Here is an 18,021-nt window from a genome sequence, read left to right as displayed (position 1 = left end):
GGAGCATTAATAGCTTGGGATGTCCGACTGATGTGCCTTCTCTCATTGGACGCTAATGGTTAGACCAGGAGTAAAACAATATGCCTTCCATATATTCTGAACTACATATGGTGCAGTTTTTTAGCGTGTCGGACTTGAATCTGGGAGACCAGGGTTCAAACCCCCATTTGGCCATGACCCCACTCCACCCATGAAGCTCACTGGGTGGCCATGAGCCAGTCACTCACTCTCAGCCTAACCTACCTCTTAGGATTTTTATGAGGATAAAATAGGGAGAACAATGTACACCAGCTTGAGCTCTCTGGAGGAAAGGTAGGGTATAAATGCAATCAATCAATCAATCAATCAATCAATCAATCAATCAATCAATCAGTTTGTGAGCTAAACTTTAGCGTAACCTTATTCGAGGCAGGTTTATATAGGCAAAGATGGTTGTTCAAGTAACTTGGCCCCAAACTTTAAAAATGACACCAACACTTTGAATCCATACCATGGGGTGTGGGGTGGTGTAAGAGATAAAAGAGGACACAGAGCAGTTTTCAATGGAGGCAGAGACAGCTGAGTTTGGGGACTCTGAAAGCTCAGGGGAAAAACCTACTTGGAGATCTGTCCCACCCTCTCTAGAATTCTCTGAAAGTGCAGTATGTTTATTTACTGATCTGTTTAAAGCACCTATACCCTACTTTTTAGCCCAGAAACAGCCAATGTGGTTCCCTCCAGTTGTTGCTGGAACCTAACTCCCATTAGCCCCTGACGGCATAAAGATTGGGCTTGATTTGAAATGTAGTCCAGCGAAATCTGGAGGGAACCACATTGGCCATCCCTGCTTTAGGTAAAAGATCTGCAGCTTCCAAGAACTGGCACTGAGCTTGCTTTTTTTACTCCTCTCTCCCCATCCGCTTTTCATGGTGTGCCTTTTATTATTATTATTATTCTTTGCCTTGGGCATTTTAAACCTTTCTGCTTTTTTCCTGTAAGCCACTCTGAGAGTCTTTTTAGCTAAAGAGCAAGGCTTGCAGTGCCTCAGGCTTACCGTCTGAAAGACACAAGGAAAAAAGGAGCCAGTTCTTAAAGTTACAATTCCTATAATGATCAGTGGCTGCTGACAGTGACATTTGGGGGAGAGCCCAAAACAGCTTTTCTCTCCACAGAGGTGATGCCCCAATAATGAGAGGTCTGGGTGCCAGGGAGTGAAGTCATAGCATGAGGTACTGAGCCATAGGGTTTGAAGAGACCACAAGGAGTAGGATTGATATATGGCCTCCAAGGCCCTTTGAATTCAAATACTCCAGGGGTAAAATACTTCCCTGGAAGACCAGAACCAGATCAGTTCCCTTCACCATAGCCTAGCCCTCTGGGGTAAGTAACAAAAAGGCATTGATGAGAGAAGTAATTCCAGAGAACGGAAGGCATTGCCAGGATTGCTAGTCAGTTAGAAAAACTCAAGTAAAAAAAAATTACTTGGAACTCTCTCCTCATTCTAGGAAGAATATCTTCTTGCCATTTTTTTTTAAGCTTTAATGATAGTGAGCCCAAACTAAACCCTACTTAAACGTCCTCAGATGCTGAAGGAAGTGAGTGATGCAATGTTGAGGGATTTTGGATTTCTATAGTTCCCTTCCATGAGATGTACCTTTAACTCCCTCACCCCAAATCCGAAAATATACCAAATTGTCATGCAGAGGCAAATGAGGCTTCCATGAAAAGCGTTCTGCATAAGGAAGGCACTGCTGAATATTTGGAACGGACATCTTGAGTTCAGTCACCTTGTTGTATTACCAAGAGATGATGGAGAAGGAAACAAAAAGAGAAGGCATCAAACATGTATGTAAGTGTTGTTTATCGTTGTTGGTTGGTCAGAATGTATTCCTAGCTCAAAGTTTTATTTGTGAAATAATGATTGTTTGGGTGTATTTATCTGGGAGCAATGGTTTAAGAAAAATGTCTTCCTTCAAGGAGCCTTTTGTCCTGTTGATGTTGCCAATGAACCCCAAAATCCTGCTAAGGAACCTCTGCACAATTCAGAGGACCCTGGAGAATATGTTTAAGGGCTGGAGAGGGGAAATATTATGCTTGTAGGAGCTTCCTATTTCCCCCCTTTTTGCTAGAAATTCACCAACTGGACCCAGGTTCAAAAGACATACACTTAGAATTAAATTTTGAGCACAGGGATTTGTTTGGGACATCAGAACAAGATTGAGCTTACAACCCTTCCACACAGAAATCCACTTCTGATTATATTTTATACATTTCAGCAGCATGATTTGGAGGGAGCGAGGAGTTGCTACGTTACTGCCATTGTCAAACAACTGAGATCCGGAAATCCTTGTTGAACTGCTTGAAGTCATGATAACAAAACTGGAATCAAAAAATTGTTACACGCTAACATAAATACAGATGGTATATAATATTTTTTGTGGAATTCAATAACAATTTAAAGCAAGCAACAAACACATTTTTTATCTAAACCAAAATAATACAAACATAGTGTTTACTGACCCAACAGCAGCAATCTGAGCAGATCTAACTCACAACATATCACAAACCTGTTTTGACCTATAAGTAGATACATACTTTTTTTTGCTTTTTAATTGATCTCACAAAATTATTTTTATATACCGTATGCATTTATGTTAGTCTGAAACAAATTTTTGATCTCGATTTCATTTTCATTGCATCTTCAGTTTGTGGGGACTTTGTACCTCTTGATCTGCTTCAAGTCACTCAGAAATTAACACTTGCCTGGGAATCTACAGTGCATCTACATGGGAAGAGCCATAGCTCAGAGATAAGAGCATCTGCCTTGCATGCAAAAGTCTCAAGTTCAACCCCCAGCATCTCAAGGTAGAGCTTGGAATGTTTCCGGCATTAAATTTTGGAGAGACATTGCCAGTCTGTGTGGACAGTACAGACCTGATGGACCAGTAATTATAAGGCAGCATCCCATGTACCTTCTATCTGCTCAGCTGCTTTACGGGATACACTCATCTGACCTGGGGTACCACTGATGCTGTTCTCCACATGAACTGGGAAGGCATTCCTTCACAGATGTGGTTTCGGAAGAGGGTTGGTTGTGGATTTGCAAATGTGGGTTAGAAACTAAGACAGCTAGCCGTGAGCAAGCCATCTTCAGGGGTGCTATTTCACCACTACTAATCTTCAGAGTGTGAAGAACCATTAATTAGCTTCCAGTGTACCCCAAAATTTGCTGTTTGAAAACCACTGCCTTTAAGAAAATGTGTTTCAGGAGGGAATTACAGATGCTCTATAACGCTACCGTTCCATTGTCTAAGTAGATGGATGATCAGCAAACAAGAGACGACAGTTTAATTTTGTTCTCAATATGCCAGATATCACATTATGTACCAACAATTTACAACTGATCCCACCTTGCTAGGAGCCCACCTATTCTCAATACTAGAGATACAGAGACCAAGTAAATATACTGTACTTGGGGACCAAGTAAATGGGGACCAAGTAAATATATTTATTCCTGCCTGCAAATCTTTCCAATGATGGTATTCTTTCATTCCTGAACCCAACAAATGTGTGCCGATGTCATTGTAACAACATCTGAAAACTTTCATGCCCAAAGGGTTTATATTTCAGCTCAGGGGTACTGTTTGCTGTGAGCCAAATAACTTACGATCAAATGAAATGTTATCTTAGCTGCATATAGCTCTCTCTCTCTCTCTCTCTCTGTGTGTGTGTGTGTGTGTGTGTTTGCTGGCAAAAATGCCAGCAAAAAGGTGGGTGATCCAGATCTGTGGAATTGTGGCTGTTTCACAATTTCCATTTGCTGGAAAAAACAACAACACACCAGCACTTAGCTCCTATCTGAGTGTATCTTTTCTTTTGTTTACTGTGGTGAAATATCTTTGCAGTCTTCTTCAGCCACTGACTTTGTTTTTATCTCCCTGGCTTAGGGTGTTGTTTGGGTTGCAGCCTTAATTGATCATTTCACACCCATCAACACCAGTATGAGATTCCTTTAGCGTACACCCTGAGTACAGATGCACACTCACTTCTGCTCTCAAAGGTCAAGCTAAAAATTATTATTTGTTTAGAGCATTTGTATCCCGTTCCTCAGCCAAAAAGGCTCCCAGATTGGCTTACAGACAGTCAATTCAGACAAGACAGTCTCGGCTTGCAGGCTTACTACAGTCACACAAGGCAAAAGGACAGGGAGGGATGAGCAGGTGGGGAAATCAAGCTCAGCACCAGTTCTTAAAACCATCGCCCTTTTAATGACCAGCTGGCACACTTCAGGCATAGGAAGTGTCTGATGTTTGAATGTTACAGAAAAGTGTGCACAATTTTTAAATAAATAAATAAATAAATAAATAGCACCTCCAAGAGGCTGCTAGTTTGACTGGAGTGGTAATGATGAAGAAGTACGGGGTCTTCAATAATTTTTCCAGGTAGTGGACTGAGTAAAGCATTGAACATAGGAAGCTGCTTTATACTGAGTCAGGCTATTGGTCCACCTAGTATTGTCTTCCCTGACTGGCAGCATTTCTTCAGGGTTTCAGGCAGGGGGATCTCTCCCAAACTTACTTGGAGGTGCCAAGGATTGAACCAGGGTATCAGCTGCCAGTCAGTGTAGACGATGCTGAGCTAGATGGAGCAATGATAGGTCCAACGAAGCAGCTTCTTATATTCTTCTGGAATATCTAAGCTTGGTCCTACGGGAAATGTGACTTCTTCCTTCTTGCTTTTTAAGGTAGGTACTTGTGACCAGAATGGAAAGTAGGAACCTCACTATTTTCACCGAGTTCATCCTCCTCGGATTTCTGGGCCACCCCCAACTGGAGATCTTCCTTTTTGTGCTTGTGTCTGTGATGTACACGGTGACCCTCTTTGGAAATATCTCCATATTGACTCTGACTTGTTTGGATTCTCACCTCCACACCCCAATGTACTTCTTCCTCAGCAACCTGGCCTTCTTGAACATCTGCTACACATCTGCAGTGGTCCCCAAGATGCTGGCCAACTTCTTAGTGGCCAGCAAGACCATCTCGTACCAGCTGTGTGCTGCGCAAGTGTACATCACACTCTTCCTGGGGGCGGCCGAGTGCCTCCTCCTCCTGGTCATGGCATTCGACCGGTACGTTGCCATCTGCAACCCTCTGCATTACACAATGGCAATGAATAAAGGCACCTGCCTCGCTCTGGCCATCGGGGCCTGGCTTGGCAGCTTCCTCATGTCCGTGGTCCCTTCCTTGACCATGAAGCAATCTCTGTGCAATTCCGTCATTGACCACCTGTTCTGTGAAGTTCCTGTCCTCCTCCAGCTGGCTTGTCCCAGCGACGACACATCCCTCAATGAGACCATGATGGTGGCAGGGAGCACGTTCACCTTGCTCATGCCGCTTGTCTTAATCCTGCTGTCCTATGTCCGCATCATCTTCGCCATCCTCCAAATCTCCTCCACAGATGGGAAGCGGAAGGCCTTCTCCACATGCTCGGCTCACATCACTGTGGTGACCATCTACTACGGGAGTGGGATGTTCATGTACATGAGGCCCAAGGCCAGCTACTCAGCTGAGAAGGACAAGCTGATCTCTCTCTTCTACTCGGTCATCAACCCCATGCTGAATCCCATCATCTACAGTCTGAGGAACAACGATGTCAAGGAGGCCCTCCTGAAACTGCTGAGGAGAACCAAAGCACCTTGAGCAAGAAGACAGGGGTGGAGCATCTCAGAATCCAGGGGCCAAATGTGGCCCTCCAGCTCTATCTGGCCCTTCGGACTCTCCCCAAGCCATGCCCTCTCCCTGTCCCCAGATCATACTCCTACTTCACACCCTCCTTGAGTATTTTAGCCTGGCTGGAACGCATCCTTGAATTCTGATGGTGCCTCTTGCATGCCTGGATGGAGGATAGAGAGAGACGTGTGTAGAAACTAGCCTGCTCCAGAGGCTAGGATTCGAACCAATGGCTTCAAGCTACAAGAAAGGAGAATCCGACTAAACATCAGGAAGAACTTTCTGACAGTAAGAGCTGTTCAACAGTGGAGTGGACTCCCTCAAGAGGTGGTGGACTCTCCTTCCTTGGAGGTTTTTAAGCAGAGCTTGGATGGCCATCTGTCTAGGATGCCTTAGTTGAGATTCCTGCATTGCAGGGGGTTGGACTAGATGACCCTCAGGATCCCTTCCAATTCTATGATTCTATGAAGCGGTGCAACACAGCTTCCTGTGTGCCTTTGGAGGATATGGAACTCTTGTGTGAAGCCTATTTTGTCATGCTGTTTTACTGTCTTAATTATTTTACTAATTAGCTAGCATCCCTGAAACATAACTTTAATAAGTAGCTACAGTAACTGGTAGCATGATTTTGGCCTTCCTTCCTTCCTTCCTTCCTTCCTTCCTTCCTTCCTTCCTTCCTTCCTTCTTTCCTGGCACTTTTACAACTTCTACTTGGCTTTCTTTTCTCATTGAGGAACCTCCGTGGTGGTCAATGTGACAGGACGCAAAGGCTGCAATAATATCAGACACTCACCTGCTGGGAGTAACTCCTCTGGGTGATCCGGATGCTGAGGGTAAGGTGGTAGCAACTGGGGAGAAGGCCTAAATATGGCAAAAGGAACCTTTATTCAGGTGAGGGCCACATCGCCTTCTGGGGAACCTTCTGGGGGCGCACGTTGGTGGTGGGCAGAGCAATAAATTTAACTTTGACCTTTGCTTGGAAACAGTTGGATTTTTTTTAAAAAATCATTTTTATTAATTTCCCAAATTATTACAAATCAAACCAAATTAATTTAATTTAATACAATTTCTTAAAATCAGGTTTCCCGCTCTTGTTTCAAGCATATGACAATCTTCATCATTTCCTTCCATTGCTGCAACATTTCTTATTTAGAGTCCAGTTGACATCCTTCACTTGCCCTTAAACAATTATTCCAGCAGGCTGCTTTTTCACCTTACAAACAGCACCTCGGTTATGTACAGTCACAGTTGCTGGATTTTTCGCTCTGTTGCAAAGTTTAGTAAACCACTTTTGTGAGTTCAAAAGTGTTGTTTGAGTTCTTCTCCTCTTCTTCATCTTTTATAAAATGTACATATTGTTTTAACTCATATTCTGGTAGAATTTGCTTTTTCCTTCCCCAACAGATTTTATTAAAGTTTGAAAGAAAATTCAAAAGTTAGTATGAGATATCAAATAGTTTTAGTAGAAACTGTATGCAGATATTTAACAGGTCTGTGATGGCATAATAAAATTTGATGGATTAATGATAAAATGAGTGTTTTAGAGAAAACAGAAATTTAAACATGCAATCTTAGAATTGTTATATTAGCATGTTGGTCATAAGAGAAAAGATTCTTCTGAGGGCTGGGGACAACTTGCCATCTGATCCCAACTTTACCTGGAATGAGAGACAGGAAGAAAAGGGGTTACACTCAGCAAGGCTGCCAAAATCTTCCTCATCCCAATTTATCTGCAAAACCTAGAGATTCAGATTACCTGGACCACATGCACTCCATACATTTAAAGTACTACAATGCCAACTTAAACAGTCACGGCTCCTGCCCCCCCCCCATATATTCTGGGATCTATAGCTGGTTCAAGATTCTGAGAGTAAGGACACCTACCAAGTTCTGTTTGAAACCGGCAGTAAGTATCTGGGTTTCGAATTGTGCAGGCGATGTAGACTTCTGGGGCCTCCCCATCACCTTTGCAGCTGGAAAGCTTTTGCAGAATGCCAATAAGGGACTGTGTCAGCTCCGGATCATATACCACATCTGCTTGGAAAAGGTGCATTCAAAAAACAGACACACAAAGAAAATGAAGAAAGCAGGAAGTACATGGGGGAAAATCTGGGAGAAAGCTATTGGATAGGGTTTTTACTGGCTGGCAGGCTAAATTTATATCTCCTCCACCCCTGGGCCCCCCAACTTTGAGAGGTGGGCAGGGTCATCCACCTGTCAGTCTCCTGGTGTCATAGTGACATCAGAGGTTGCTGCTGTCTGAGGCCCCAAATAGTCAGACCTCCACCCTGGAGTCCAGTTCTGGGCACCACCGTTTTTAAGAAAGATATTGACAATGTGTGTGGAGGAGGGCAATTGAGATGATCTAAGTGTTTGGAAGGGACGCAGGTGGCGCTGTGGCTAAAAGCCTCAGCGCCTAGGGCTTGCCGATCGAAAGGTCGGCGGTTTGAATCCCCGCGGCGGGGTGCGCTCCCGCTGCTCGGTCCCAGTGCCTGCCAACCTAGCAGTTCGAAAGCACCCCCGGGTGCAAGTAGATAAATAGGGACCGCTTACTGGCGGGAAGGTAAACGGCGTTTCTGTGTGCTGCGCTGGCTCGCCAGATGCAGCTTTGTCACGCTGGCCACGTGACCCGGAAGTGTCTCCAGACAGCGCTGGCCCCCGGCCTCTTGAGTGAGATGGGCGCACCAACCCCAGAGTCTGTCAAGACTGGCCCGTATGGGCAGGGGTACCTTTACCTTTACTTTAAGTGTTTGGAAACTAAGCCCTATGAGGAACAGATGAGGTTGTTTAGCCTGGAGAAGAGAACACTGAGAAGGAATATGATAGCCATCTTCAAATATCTAAAGGCTTGCTGCATGAATGATGGAGCAAGCTTATTTTCTGTTGCTCCAGAGGGTAGGACCTGAACATATTTAAATTAGAAGACAGGAGACCCAAAGTTGGAAAAGGCTGATCTGGAGTGGAATGTTGTTGATTATATAAATAGTATGGGGATAAAAAAATGAACTGCCTGGTCTTGCTGGAGGCACCATACTGGAGCCGCTCATAAAAAAGCCCACCTCTGCTTTACTGCAAGGTGATAACCATTAAGCTGTGGCAAAAACAGCAGAGTTCCACATATAATGCCCTTAATGCAGTGGTTCTCAACCTGTGGGTCCCCAGATGTTGTTGGATTACAACTCCCATCATCCCTGAGCTCTGGACTTCCTAGCTAAGGGTGATGGGAGTTGTAGTTCAGGTAATATGCTCCAGAGATCTTCAGGACTCTCAATGTGAAAAACAGGATTCAGGGGTTAATGGGCAGCCAGTGCAGATCCCTGAGGACTGGCAAGATTTGCGCCCGATAAGGAGAACCAGTCACCACTGGGCAGTGGCATTTTGCACCAGCTACAGCCCCCAGACTAGTCATAAGGGAAGCCCCACCCACAGCACATTACAGTAGTCTAAACCAGGCACAGGCAAACTCGGCCCTCCAGATGTTTTGGGACTACAACTCCCATCATCCCTAGCTAACAGGATCGGTGGTCAGGGATGATGGGAGTTGTAGTCCCAAAACATCTGGAGGGCTGAGTTTGCCTATGCCTGGTCTAAACATAACATTTGCATTCAGCGTACTGTACCTGCAGCAATGACGACGTCAGGGCCCTGAAGTTCTGCCAGCCGTTCTTTTGTAACTAGGTTCCAGTCAAGTTCTGCTATGGTTATTTCAGGGCCCTGGAATCCAGGAAGCTCAGCCTCAAAGATCTCTTCTTTTGCCACGCCATGACCGTGACTTTTAGGCGGCAGAAACAGGCCGTTCAAGCGGATATTCTCCGACAGCTGTTGAAGAACACACTCGTGGTGATCGCTGAACGTGTACGTCCTGGGACGGCAAGCTTTGGAAATTGCAATGCCTGTCAGTCCGGTCCCACTTCCTAGTTCCAAAACACTCCTAAGAAAGAGAACAGGAGTAAATCATGTTAAAGAAGACGAGGATATGAGCAATAAATGTAGGAAGCTAAAGGTTTCAGGGAGGTAGCTAAGCTGAAAGCAGGTTTTTCATATATTCAGATCCCACATTTTCAAATCATTTTTGGGTTTCAAGCATGTTTGGATCAAAATATACAACATATGCACATACATATACAATTTTCTTTTATATATAAACCTTGGGATGTATCCAATGACCTTATGCAAGGACTTTTGTGTGCACAGCAGAACTCCACTCTTTTTCTCTCCCTGTTTTCCCCTTCACCCTCCCCGAATTTGCTTTTGGGGGGGGGGGTTAGGGGACTTGAGAAGCGGGTGATGAGGGAGGGAGAGAAAGCCCTGTTGCACAGCCGAAAGTCCTTGCACTGAAAGAACAACTGCATTGAATATTACACTTTTTTGGGTTGACCACGCCTATCCAGACATGCACATTTTTACGTGGATTTAAAATGTAATTTTATCTAATAACATACATTTTAAAAAATGCTTTGATTTTGAAAAAAAAAAGTTAGGCAAGCTTGTTTTTGAAGTCCAATTTCCTCAGCCATTTTAATGGATATTTTATATTTTAGGTATTTATTACATTTATATCCCACCTTTCCTCTAAGAAGCTCAAGGTGGTTCTCTTTTTCCCCATTTTATCCTCACAGCGACCCTGTGAGGTAGGCTAGGCTGAGAAACTGACAGGCCTAAGAAAACTCCTTAAAGGCTTTGACATTTTAATTGGTATATAAATCCTGTTAAATAAAAGTAAATAAATATACCGCCAAATACTATTTATTTAAGTCTAATCATAAATTTATTAATATATCAATCTATCTAGACATGCACACACCACCTTTCCTTATCAGTTCCAAGGTGGTTGACAAGATATAGTAAAACAGCATTAGAAACAACCATGACTCAGAATGTCAATACCACCGTGGGGGGGAAAAAATGTCAATACCACCGACGGCAAAACTAAACTGCCGTCTGGTTTGCATTCCAACAGCTCCTCACAAACCTCTGCATGGATCCCAAGGCTAAGCCCTGACCAGCCCTGGGGTCTGCCTATGACCGAGCACAACAAGAAATAGCTACCTGTTGCAAAAAACTGCAGAATTCTCCAGCGCCCATTCAGCCAGGAAAAGACCAGCATCCCATGTGACAAGGCCTGTGGTTCCCCGTGAAATAATTGCTACGCTCTCACAAAGTGTAATGGCATCTCCAGAGGGCTACCAAAAAAGAAAAGACAGCAAGACACCATAATATTTTAAGAAAACACTTAAATACCTGAGCACTCCAAATCATTTCCCCATGTAAAATGCACAGAAAACAGTAGATCTAACAGAAAGGTAACACATACAGAGTTCTGCCCTGATGGTTGCAATTCATCCCCAATTATTCTTATTGTATAACTATGCAATAGTCTTATAAAGGTTGCATAATCTTAGAAGGGGGGGTTGACTGTTACTATCATGAAGGAACCCCGCACCTCTGACTTTGCCACTACTCCACCGGCTAAGATCTGGCAGTCCTGGTTTCAAATCCCCACTCAGTCATGCAGCTCACTGGTTGATCTTGGGCCAATTGCTGTCTCTCACCCTAACCAACCTCGCAGGGTTGTTGTGAGCACAAAATGGGGGAGGAACCACATATTTCACCCAGAGCACTTTGGAGGAAAAGAGGGATATCAATGCAAATCCATAAAGAAAGGTCACCCACAGTACACACAGAATAAAGACATTCTTATTTACCAGTAAATAGCTTTTATAACACTGTGTGGTTTCTTCAGTGTTTAAGACATCCCCAATCGCTTCGTACAGCTGTTCCAGAGGTTCAGCACCCATAGACTCATGCTGCATGGAAAAAAGAAAGAACCAGAAGTCCAGTGATCTTTGAATATCACACAGGCAGCAAACACAGTCGTGGGTTCATGTTGCAATTGCAGAGTGCAGCCGTTCTGGTTTCCAGCTGTTCCATTCCATCCTCCCTCCCACATCTGGGCACCAGCATTCCATGCATACTGAGCATGCTCAGTCCTCATTGAGCTGTTCTGCGGAGGTTCCAAGCCTCCCACCCCCAGAGTGAGGGTTCTTTCCTATAATAATAATAATAATACATTTTATTTATATCCCACCCTCCCCAGCCAAAGCCGGGCTCAGGGTGGCTAACAACAATAAAATAATACAACATTCCAAAATAATTTCATTATAAAATTAATTCAAATCAAATTGATGGCAACCATTGGGCTAGAGTTCTGTGGAGATTGCCAAAGGAGGGAGTCAGGCTGTGCCCTGGCCAAAGGCCTGGTGGAACAGCTCTGTCTTGCAGGCCTAACCTCTCTGTGGCCTGGGACCTTCAAGATATTTTTGTTTGAAGACCTTAAGTTCCTCTGTGGGACATACCAGGAGAGGCAGTCCCGTAGGTACGAGGGTCCTAGGCCATATAGGGCTTTCCTACAATTCACATAACCCAAATAGTCCAGCATCTTTCCCTCACACCGGCCAACTGGGTGCCTATGGGAAACTGACAGGCAGGAAGCGTTTTTGGCTGAAGAGTGGGTATAAAATTCTGCAAATAAAATAAAAAATATAGGATCAACTAGTTCCAATCAGCAGTCCGGCAGCTGCATTTAAAACCAGCTGAAGTTTCAGTACTGTCTTCAAGGGACAGACCCACGAAGAGTGCCTTAGAGTGGTTTAATCTCCAGGTGATGATACCATGAAGGACCGAACTATCAGAATTTCAATGGTATAAGCCATATTACTATCATATTTTTACCTTCTTAATAAGCTCTGATAAGAAGCATCTTCTATACTTCACTGAGAGAGGGTACTTCAAGCACAGCGGGTGAAAAACAGTCTGAAACAAATAAACGCAAAAGCCGATAAATGCAACACACTGAAATAACTGTGTGTGTCCCAGGCCAAAGTAGGGGTAGCCAACCCGCTGCCTCTCCTGATGTTGTTGGCTCCAACTCCTATCAGCCGCAGATAGCTAATGGTCAGGGGTGATGGGAGTTGTAGTTGTAGAGGAGTTGGCTACCCTTGGGCCAAAGTAACACACACAACTATATGTTACAAAACATGTTGGAAAAGTGATGATGTAATCATTGTAATTTAAAGCAACAGGGAAACCTCTTTGGACATATAATTGGCAGGATTTAGCTGGCCAGCTAACGCTATTATATTATCCAACCACTTCAGCTTCTTCTTCTATTAGAGTCTAAACCTCATAGATGCAGGATAACAGGCCCGGAACAGACCCATGGATATAATCCAGGCAGCCCCCCCTCCCCCACCAACCTACACTATTATAATAGGTGGAGTTTGGGTGACTGACTGCTGCCTCACAGCATGGATTCACTGCCCACTGAAAGGAAGCGTTTCAGAAAAATGATAATTTTGGACCCCCTTTTCCACCCAACATGCTTATTTCCCATGTTGTTTTACAGAGAAAAACCCTCAAACGTTAATTTCCCCACCTGTTTTCTGGTGGCACAGCCTTTGAAAGGCTCTGCCGCATGCCTTTTTCTGAAGATGTAGATCAGTGTGAAAATGCACTGTTGCTTGCAATATGAAACTGGTCACCCCTCCTCCCAAAGCCCCCGAAACAAAACCCAAAGAGAAAAACTCATCACTAGAAAAAGTGGTAGAGTGTCTGTGAGGGGCCAGATTCACCCGCAGCTGCCCCACCACCTCAGTTTCTTCACAGTATCTAATTGCATATGGAGCATGAAGTATATTCAGTTATCCATAGATGTTTACCTTCTGTAAAACAGTCAGCAGTGGCGAGGAGTCTTCTGAATTCTTTAGTATCTGTTCAAGATCCTAGATCACAAGAAACATAAATGATCAGGTAAGGTGTGTGAGGAGGGAGCAGCAAAAAGGTATTGTGGCACCCCAACTATGAATTTTATTATGGCGTAAGCTTTTGCAGACTAGAAAGTGGGTTAAGACTTTGTATAAGTTATGGACACAGTTGGACAACTTTTGAGAACTGTCCCTCTGCAAGTGTGTGTGTGTATGTGTGTGTTACCCCTGGGCTAATGCTGCCTTTTGCATACGGTGAATCTAGCCACTGGAATCTGCTCCACTTCCATCTGCAAAGCCCCAACCTTTCATTTGCATAGCTCTGTCTTAGATACCACTTCTTGGTTACACTGCTTGGAATGTTTGGAAGTTGCTTCATGGAACATAGGATGTTGCCTTATAATGAGTCAGACCACTGGTCCATCTTACACTGACTGGCAGCGGCCCTCCAGGGTTTCAGGCAGGGAATCGTTCTCAGCCCTACCTGGGATTGAACCTGGGACCTTCTGCATGCAAAGCAGAAGCTCTGCCACCGAGCTATGGCCTCTTGCTACCCAAAGCAGCTAGGAAATAATGGAACGCGACAGGAAAGGCAAATGTAGCAATTAGCAGAGTGATATTTAATTCTATTTATTGTGTGCATTTGTAACAGCAGTTGCTGCAATGCTGCTTTTCTGATCTATGCTGGAAATATTATCTGGTGGTTTCAGCTGCTGAAATTAAACTCTTTTGTTGTTGCTGCTACTTTAAATTACCAAATGCTGTTAACAGATGAATGGAAGCATCAGGCAAAGAACTTTCTGGGAAAGAAGAAATCGCCCATATTTAATTTTACTTTGAGGGGAGAAACAACTTTATTAAAAAACTAAATTAAAGCAACACACTCTGCTACTAGCATACCGCACAAGAAATGCAGAGCTCTGTGCAGGCATAAGGGGCTAGTGGAATTTCTCAGCCGATGCAACACTGCATTTTGTTGGTTAAGGTTTTTTCTTTTTAAAAGAGTGAGATTGCAGGTTCAATCTGCAGCAGTTTGGCTGGTAGAGACTCCTTGCCTGAACTCCTGGAGAGCCTCTGCCAGCCAGTGCAGACAATATTGAGCTAGATGGACCAATGGTAACTACCTCAGTTCCTAGGATGCAAATCTGTGTCACGGGCCTGTGGCTCAAGTCTTTTTAAGTACCAAGTAATGGCTGTGAACGGGACGCGGGTGGTGCTGTGGGTTAAACCACAGAGCCTAGGACTTGCCGATCAGAAGGTCGGCGGTTCGAATCCCTGCAACGGGGTGAGCTCCCGTTGCTCAGTCCCTGCTCCTGCCAACCTAGCAGTTCAAAAGCACGTCAAAGTGCAAGTAGATAAATAGGTACCGCTCCAGTGGGAAGGTAAACGGCGTTTCTGTGCGCTGCTCTGGTTCGCCAGAAGCGGCTTAGTCATGCTGGCCACATGACCCGGAAGCTGTACGCCGGCTCCCTCGGCCAATAAAGCGAGATGAGCGCCGCAACCCCAGAGTCGGACACGACTGGACCTAATGGTCAGGGGTCCCTTTACCTTTACCTTTAATGGCCCTGAACAGCACAATCTCATGCATTTTTACTTAGAAGGAAGGCCCACTGTGTTCAATGGGTCTTATCCTTAGAGATGGTAGGTCCTCCGTAACTGGAAGTCTTCAAGGAGTGTCAATCTGCTAACTATTGGGGATGTGCCAGCTGTACATTTCCAGCATGGAGCAAGTGGGTGGATTGCATTCAATACCCCCTCCAACACCAGGCTTCTCAGTGCAGGGACCCCTGGAGCGTTTTAAAGAAGTAGCGGTTGTGTTCAAGGTGGCCAGGAGCTACTTTTGGCAGCTATTTTCATATCTGCTTATTTAGTGATAAAATAATACTGTGGTAAGCTGTCACATTCAATATTGCTGAGATGAGCTTGTTGCAAATCATATGAACGCTTGAACGAAGAAAGAATTTTTAGACTCGATCATTGATCAAAAGCGACAAGGATGCTTACAGAACATTCATCAGCCTTAAATACGAGTCTTTTTTCTTTGTTGCCTGGTTATCCTAAAGAGGTGGGAGAAACCAGCAGTCCTCCCCCACACGGGTCAAATGCAGGAGCAGCTCTAGCACCCTCTGCCTCCCACTTCTGAGGTTCTTATGTTTAGGATTCCAGCCTAAAGGAAGGTCTGAGAGTATCATGTACTGCTTCACAGAGAATGAGTTGAGCAAGCTATAAGTGGCTGAGCACCTGCTTTTCATGCAGAAGATCCCAGGTCCAAGCCACAGCATCTCTAGTTAGGGTTGGGAAAGGTTCCTGGTCTGAAGAATCATAGAATTGTAAAGTTGGAAGGGACCACGAGGGTCATCTAGCCCAACTCCCTGCAATGCAAGAATCTTTTGCCCAACACAGAGCTCAAACCCACGACCACGAGATTAAGAGTCTCGTGCTCTACTGACTGAGCTACTCTCACCCCGGAGTCCCCAGAGAGCCACTGACACACAGGGTAGGCAAATACTGAGCTTGATGGACTAATGGTCTTAACTGCCTTATACATTAGTCCATCAAACTCAGTTTTGTCTACCCTGACTGGCAGTGGCTCTCCAGGAACTGTTCAGATCAGGAATCCTTCACACCACTAACTGGCGATGCTGGAGCTTGACCTGAGATTTTTCTAGTCCTTCCCTTGGAAGTTCAAAAGTTTTTGCATTGGATTTGGCTGCAACTCAAGCACCGTTGAGTTCATGTCCAGGTTAATTAAACCCCTGGGTAGACGGTCCAATTATGGATTAAGAATAGCTTTTCCATTTTAAGCCTTTCTTCCAGGAGCGGATTAGGTAGTGTATCTCACAAAACGGGAGAGACGCCAAGGCAGGTCACGCTCAGGTTAACCTAGGATCGAACGGGCACATTATCTATTTGTCAAAAAATTTCCTGCCTGACTTTCAACTAAAGTTCCGGGTGGACAATTTATAATAAAGTGCAAAATGAAACTATCTGCAAAGAAGGTGTAAAGCTACAGCTATGCAAAGGTCACCACCACCAGTAGCCACATAGCAGTATGGAGAGTCTTGTTGACAACTGCAGGTGGGGAGAGATTTGCTTGCAGGCGTCCCAACCAGGGGATCTGTTTGGCCACTGTAAGAATAGAATGCTGGACCAGGAAGGCCACAGAAGTACAGTTGTACCTCGGGTTAAGAACTTAATTCGTTCTGGAGGTCCGTTTTTAACCTGAAGCTGTTCTTAACCTGAGGTACCACTTTAGCTAATGGGGCCTCCTGCTGCCCCTGCATGATTTCTGTTCTCATCCTGAAGCAAAGTTCTTAACCCAAGGTACTATTTCTGGGTTAGCAGAGTCTGTAACCTGAAGTGTCTGTAACTTGAAGCGTCTGTAACCCAAGGTACCACTGTATCTACTCTCTGATGCATTTAAATTTGGTGGCTACTAGCCATGGTGGTTGCAACTTCCCGTATCAGGGACAGTATGTATCTGAATAGCAGTTGCTGGAGAGTGTACAGTGGTACCTCGGGTTACATACGCTTCAGGTTACAGACTCTGCTAACCAAGAAATAGTGCTTCAGGTTAAGAACTTTGCTTCAGGATGAGAACAGAAATTGTACTCTGGTGGCGTGGCAGCAGCAGGAGGCCCCATTAGCTAAAGTGGTGCTTCAGGTTCAGAACAATTTCAGGTTAAGTACGGACCTCCGGAACGAATTAAGTACTTAACCCGAGGTACCACTGTACAGGGATTCTGGGAGGCCATTGTGAGAATAGGATGCTGGACTAAAGCGGCCTTTGGCTTGATCCAGCAGTCAGGCTCTTAGCAGCAGGTGCTGGCTGGGATTAAACTGTGGCCGGGGGAAACTACTCTGTGCATGCTCTCAGCTGTTGCTCTTTTTATTTTTTTAAAAAAACACTTCTGTCCACGCGGCCGAATTCTTATTTCAGCCAGTAGCAGACCAAAGGCTCTGTCTAAGGCTTTTCTCCTAACGCAAAGGACTGCTCCTCTGTCCCCCAACAACACCCCTCTGCCGCCCCGCGAACAGAACCAGACTCCTCCGTTCTCATCCTCGCCCAGTCCCCTGCTTCCGCGCAAGGCACGCCCAGGCCAGCCCCCGACCGCGCGTCCTTCGCTCCGCCTCCTCACCTCCCAGGGCAAATCGCGCAGCCGCTTCCCGGCGAGGAAGCCGCGCTGGAAGCGGAGCGCCACGCTCTCTTCGGGGGCTTCTCTCGGTTCGCGCGCGGCGCGTTCCTGCCGGGGCTGTTGCTCCTCCATCGGCGGCGGCCGCTCCTCCTCCTCCCGCTCCTCCTCCGTGCGCGCCGGCGGGCGGGCTTCGTAGCCGCGCCTCCTGGGCTCCGGAGCCCGGCCTTCCGGAACAGGGAGAGGATCGCCCGGCAACCCCGGTTTGTGGGCTGGCTGGGTGTCTAAAGCTGCGTGTAAAATTCCCCAGGTTTTTGTTTTAGTTCCAGGTGTTTTTTTTTCCTTTTGCGAGCGGCTAGTAAATAGGGAAGAGAGTGCTTTGTGGCATGCGCAGAGTGGCATTTCGTATATAATAAT

At 45.3% G+C, this 18,021-nt stretch overlaps 2 protein-coding genes across 3 annotated transcripts; one reads left to right on the top strand and one right to left on the bottom strand.

Annotated features, from left to right (window-relative positions):
- The first annotated feature begins 4,670 nt into the window (after nucleotides 1-4,670).
- LOC309328556 (olfactory receptor 13C2-like) lies at nucleotides 4,671-6,348 on the top strand. Its single transcript, XM_081838549.1, has one exon. It carries the CDS (start codon nucleotides 4,743-4,745, stop codon nucleotides 5,676-5,678), a length of 936 nt encoding a protein of 311 aa, XP_081694675.1. The 5' UTR covers nucleotides 4,671-4,742; the 3' UTR covers nucleotides 5,679-6,348.
- A 351-nt stretch (nucleotides 6,349-6,699) lies between these two features.
- EEF2KMT (eukaryotic elongation factor 2 lysine methyltransferase) lies at nucleotides 6,700-18,021 on the bottom strand. Of its 2 annotated transcripts, XM_081840315.1 has the most exons (8): nucleotides 17,611-18,021; nucleotides 13,427-13,489; nucleotides 12,441-12,521; nucleotides 11,414-11,515; nucleotides 10,758-10,891; nucleotides 9,329-9,639; nucleotides 7,593-7,742; nucleotides 6,700-7,366 (listed from the first exon to the last, which is right to left on the bottom strand). In XM_081840315.1, exons 1-8 carry the CDS (start codon nucleotides 18,004-18,006, stop codon nucleotides 7,266-7,268), a joined length of 1,338 nt encoding a protein of 445 aa, XP_081696441.1. In that variant the 5' UTR covers nucleotides 18,007-18,021; the 3' UTR covers nucleotides 6,700-7,265. The 2 variants fall into 2 exon arrangements, with proteins under 2 accessions (XP_081696441.1, XP_081696442.1); XM_081840316.1 differs by lacking the exon at nucleotides 12,441-12,521.

This window comes from Podarcis erhardii (genome assembly GCF_964252035.2).
Source record: "Podarcis erhardii genome assembly, chromosome: 14".
NCBI classification, from domain to species: Eukaryota; Metazoa; Chordata; class Lepidosauria; order Squamata; family Lacertidae; genus Podarcis; species Podarcis erhardii.
This window is presented reverse-complemented; position numbering and strand designations above follow the sequence as displayed.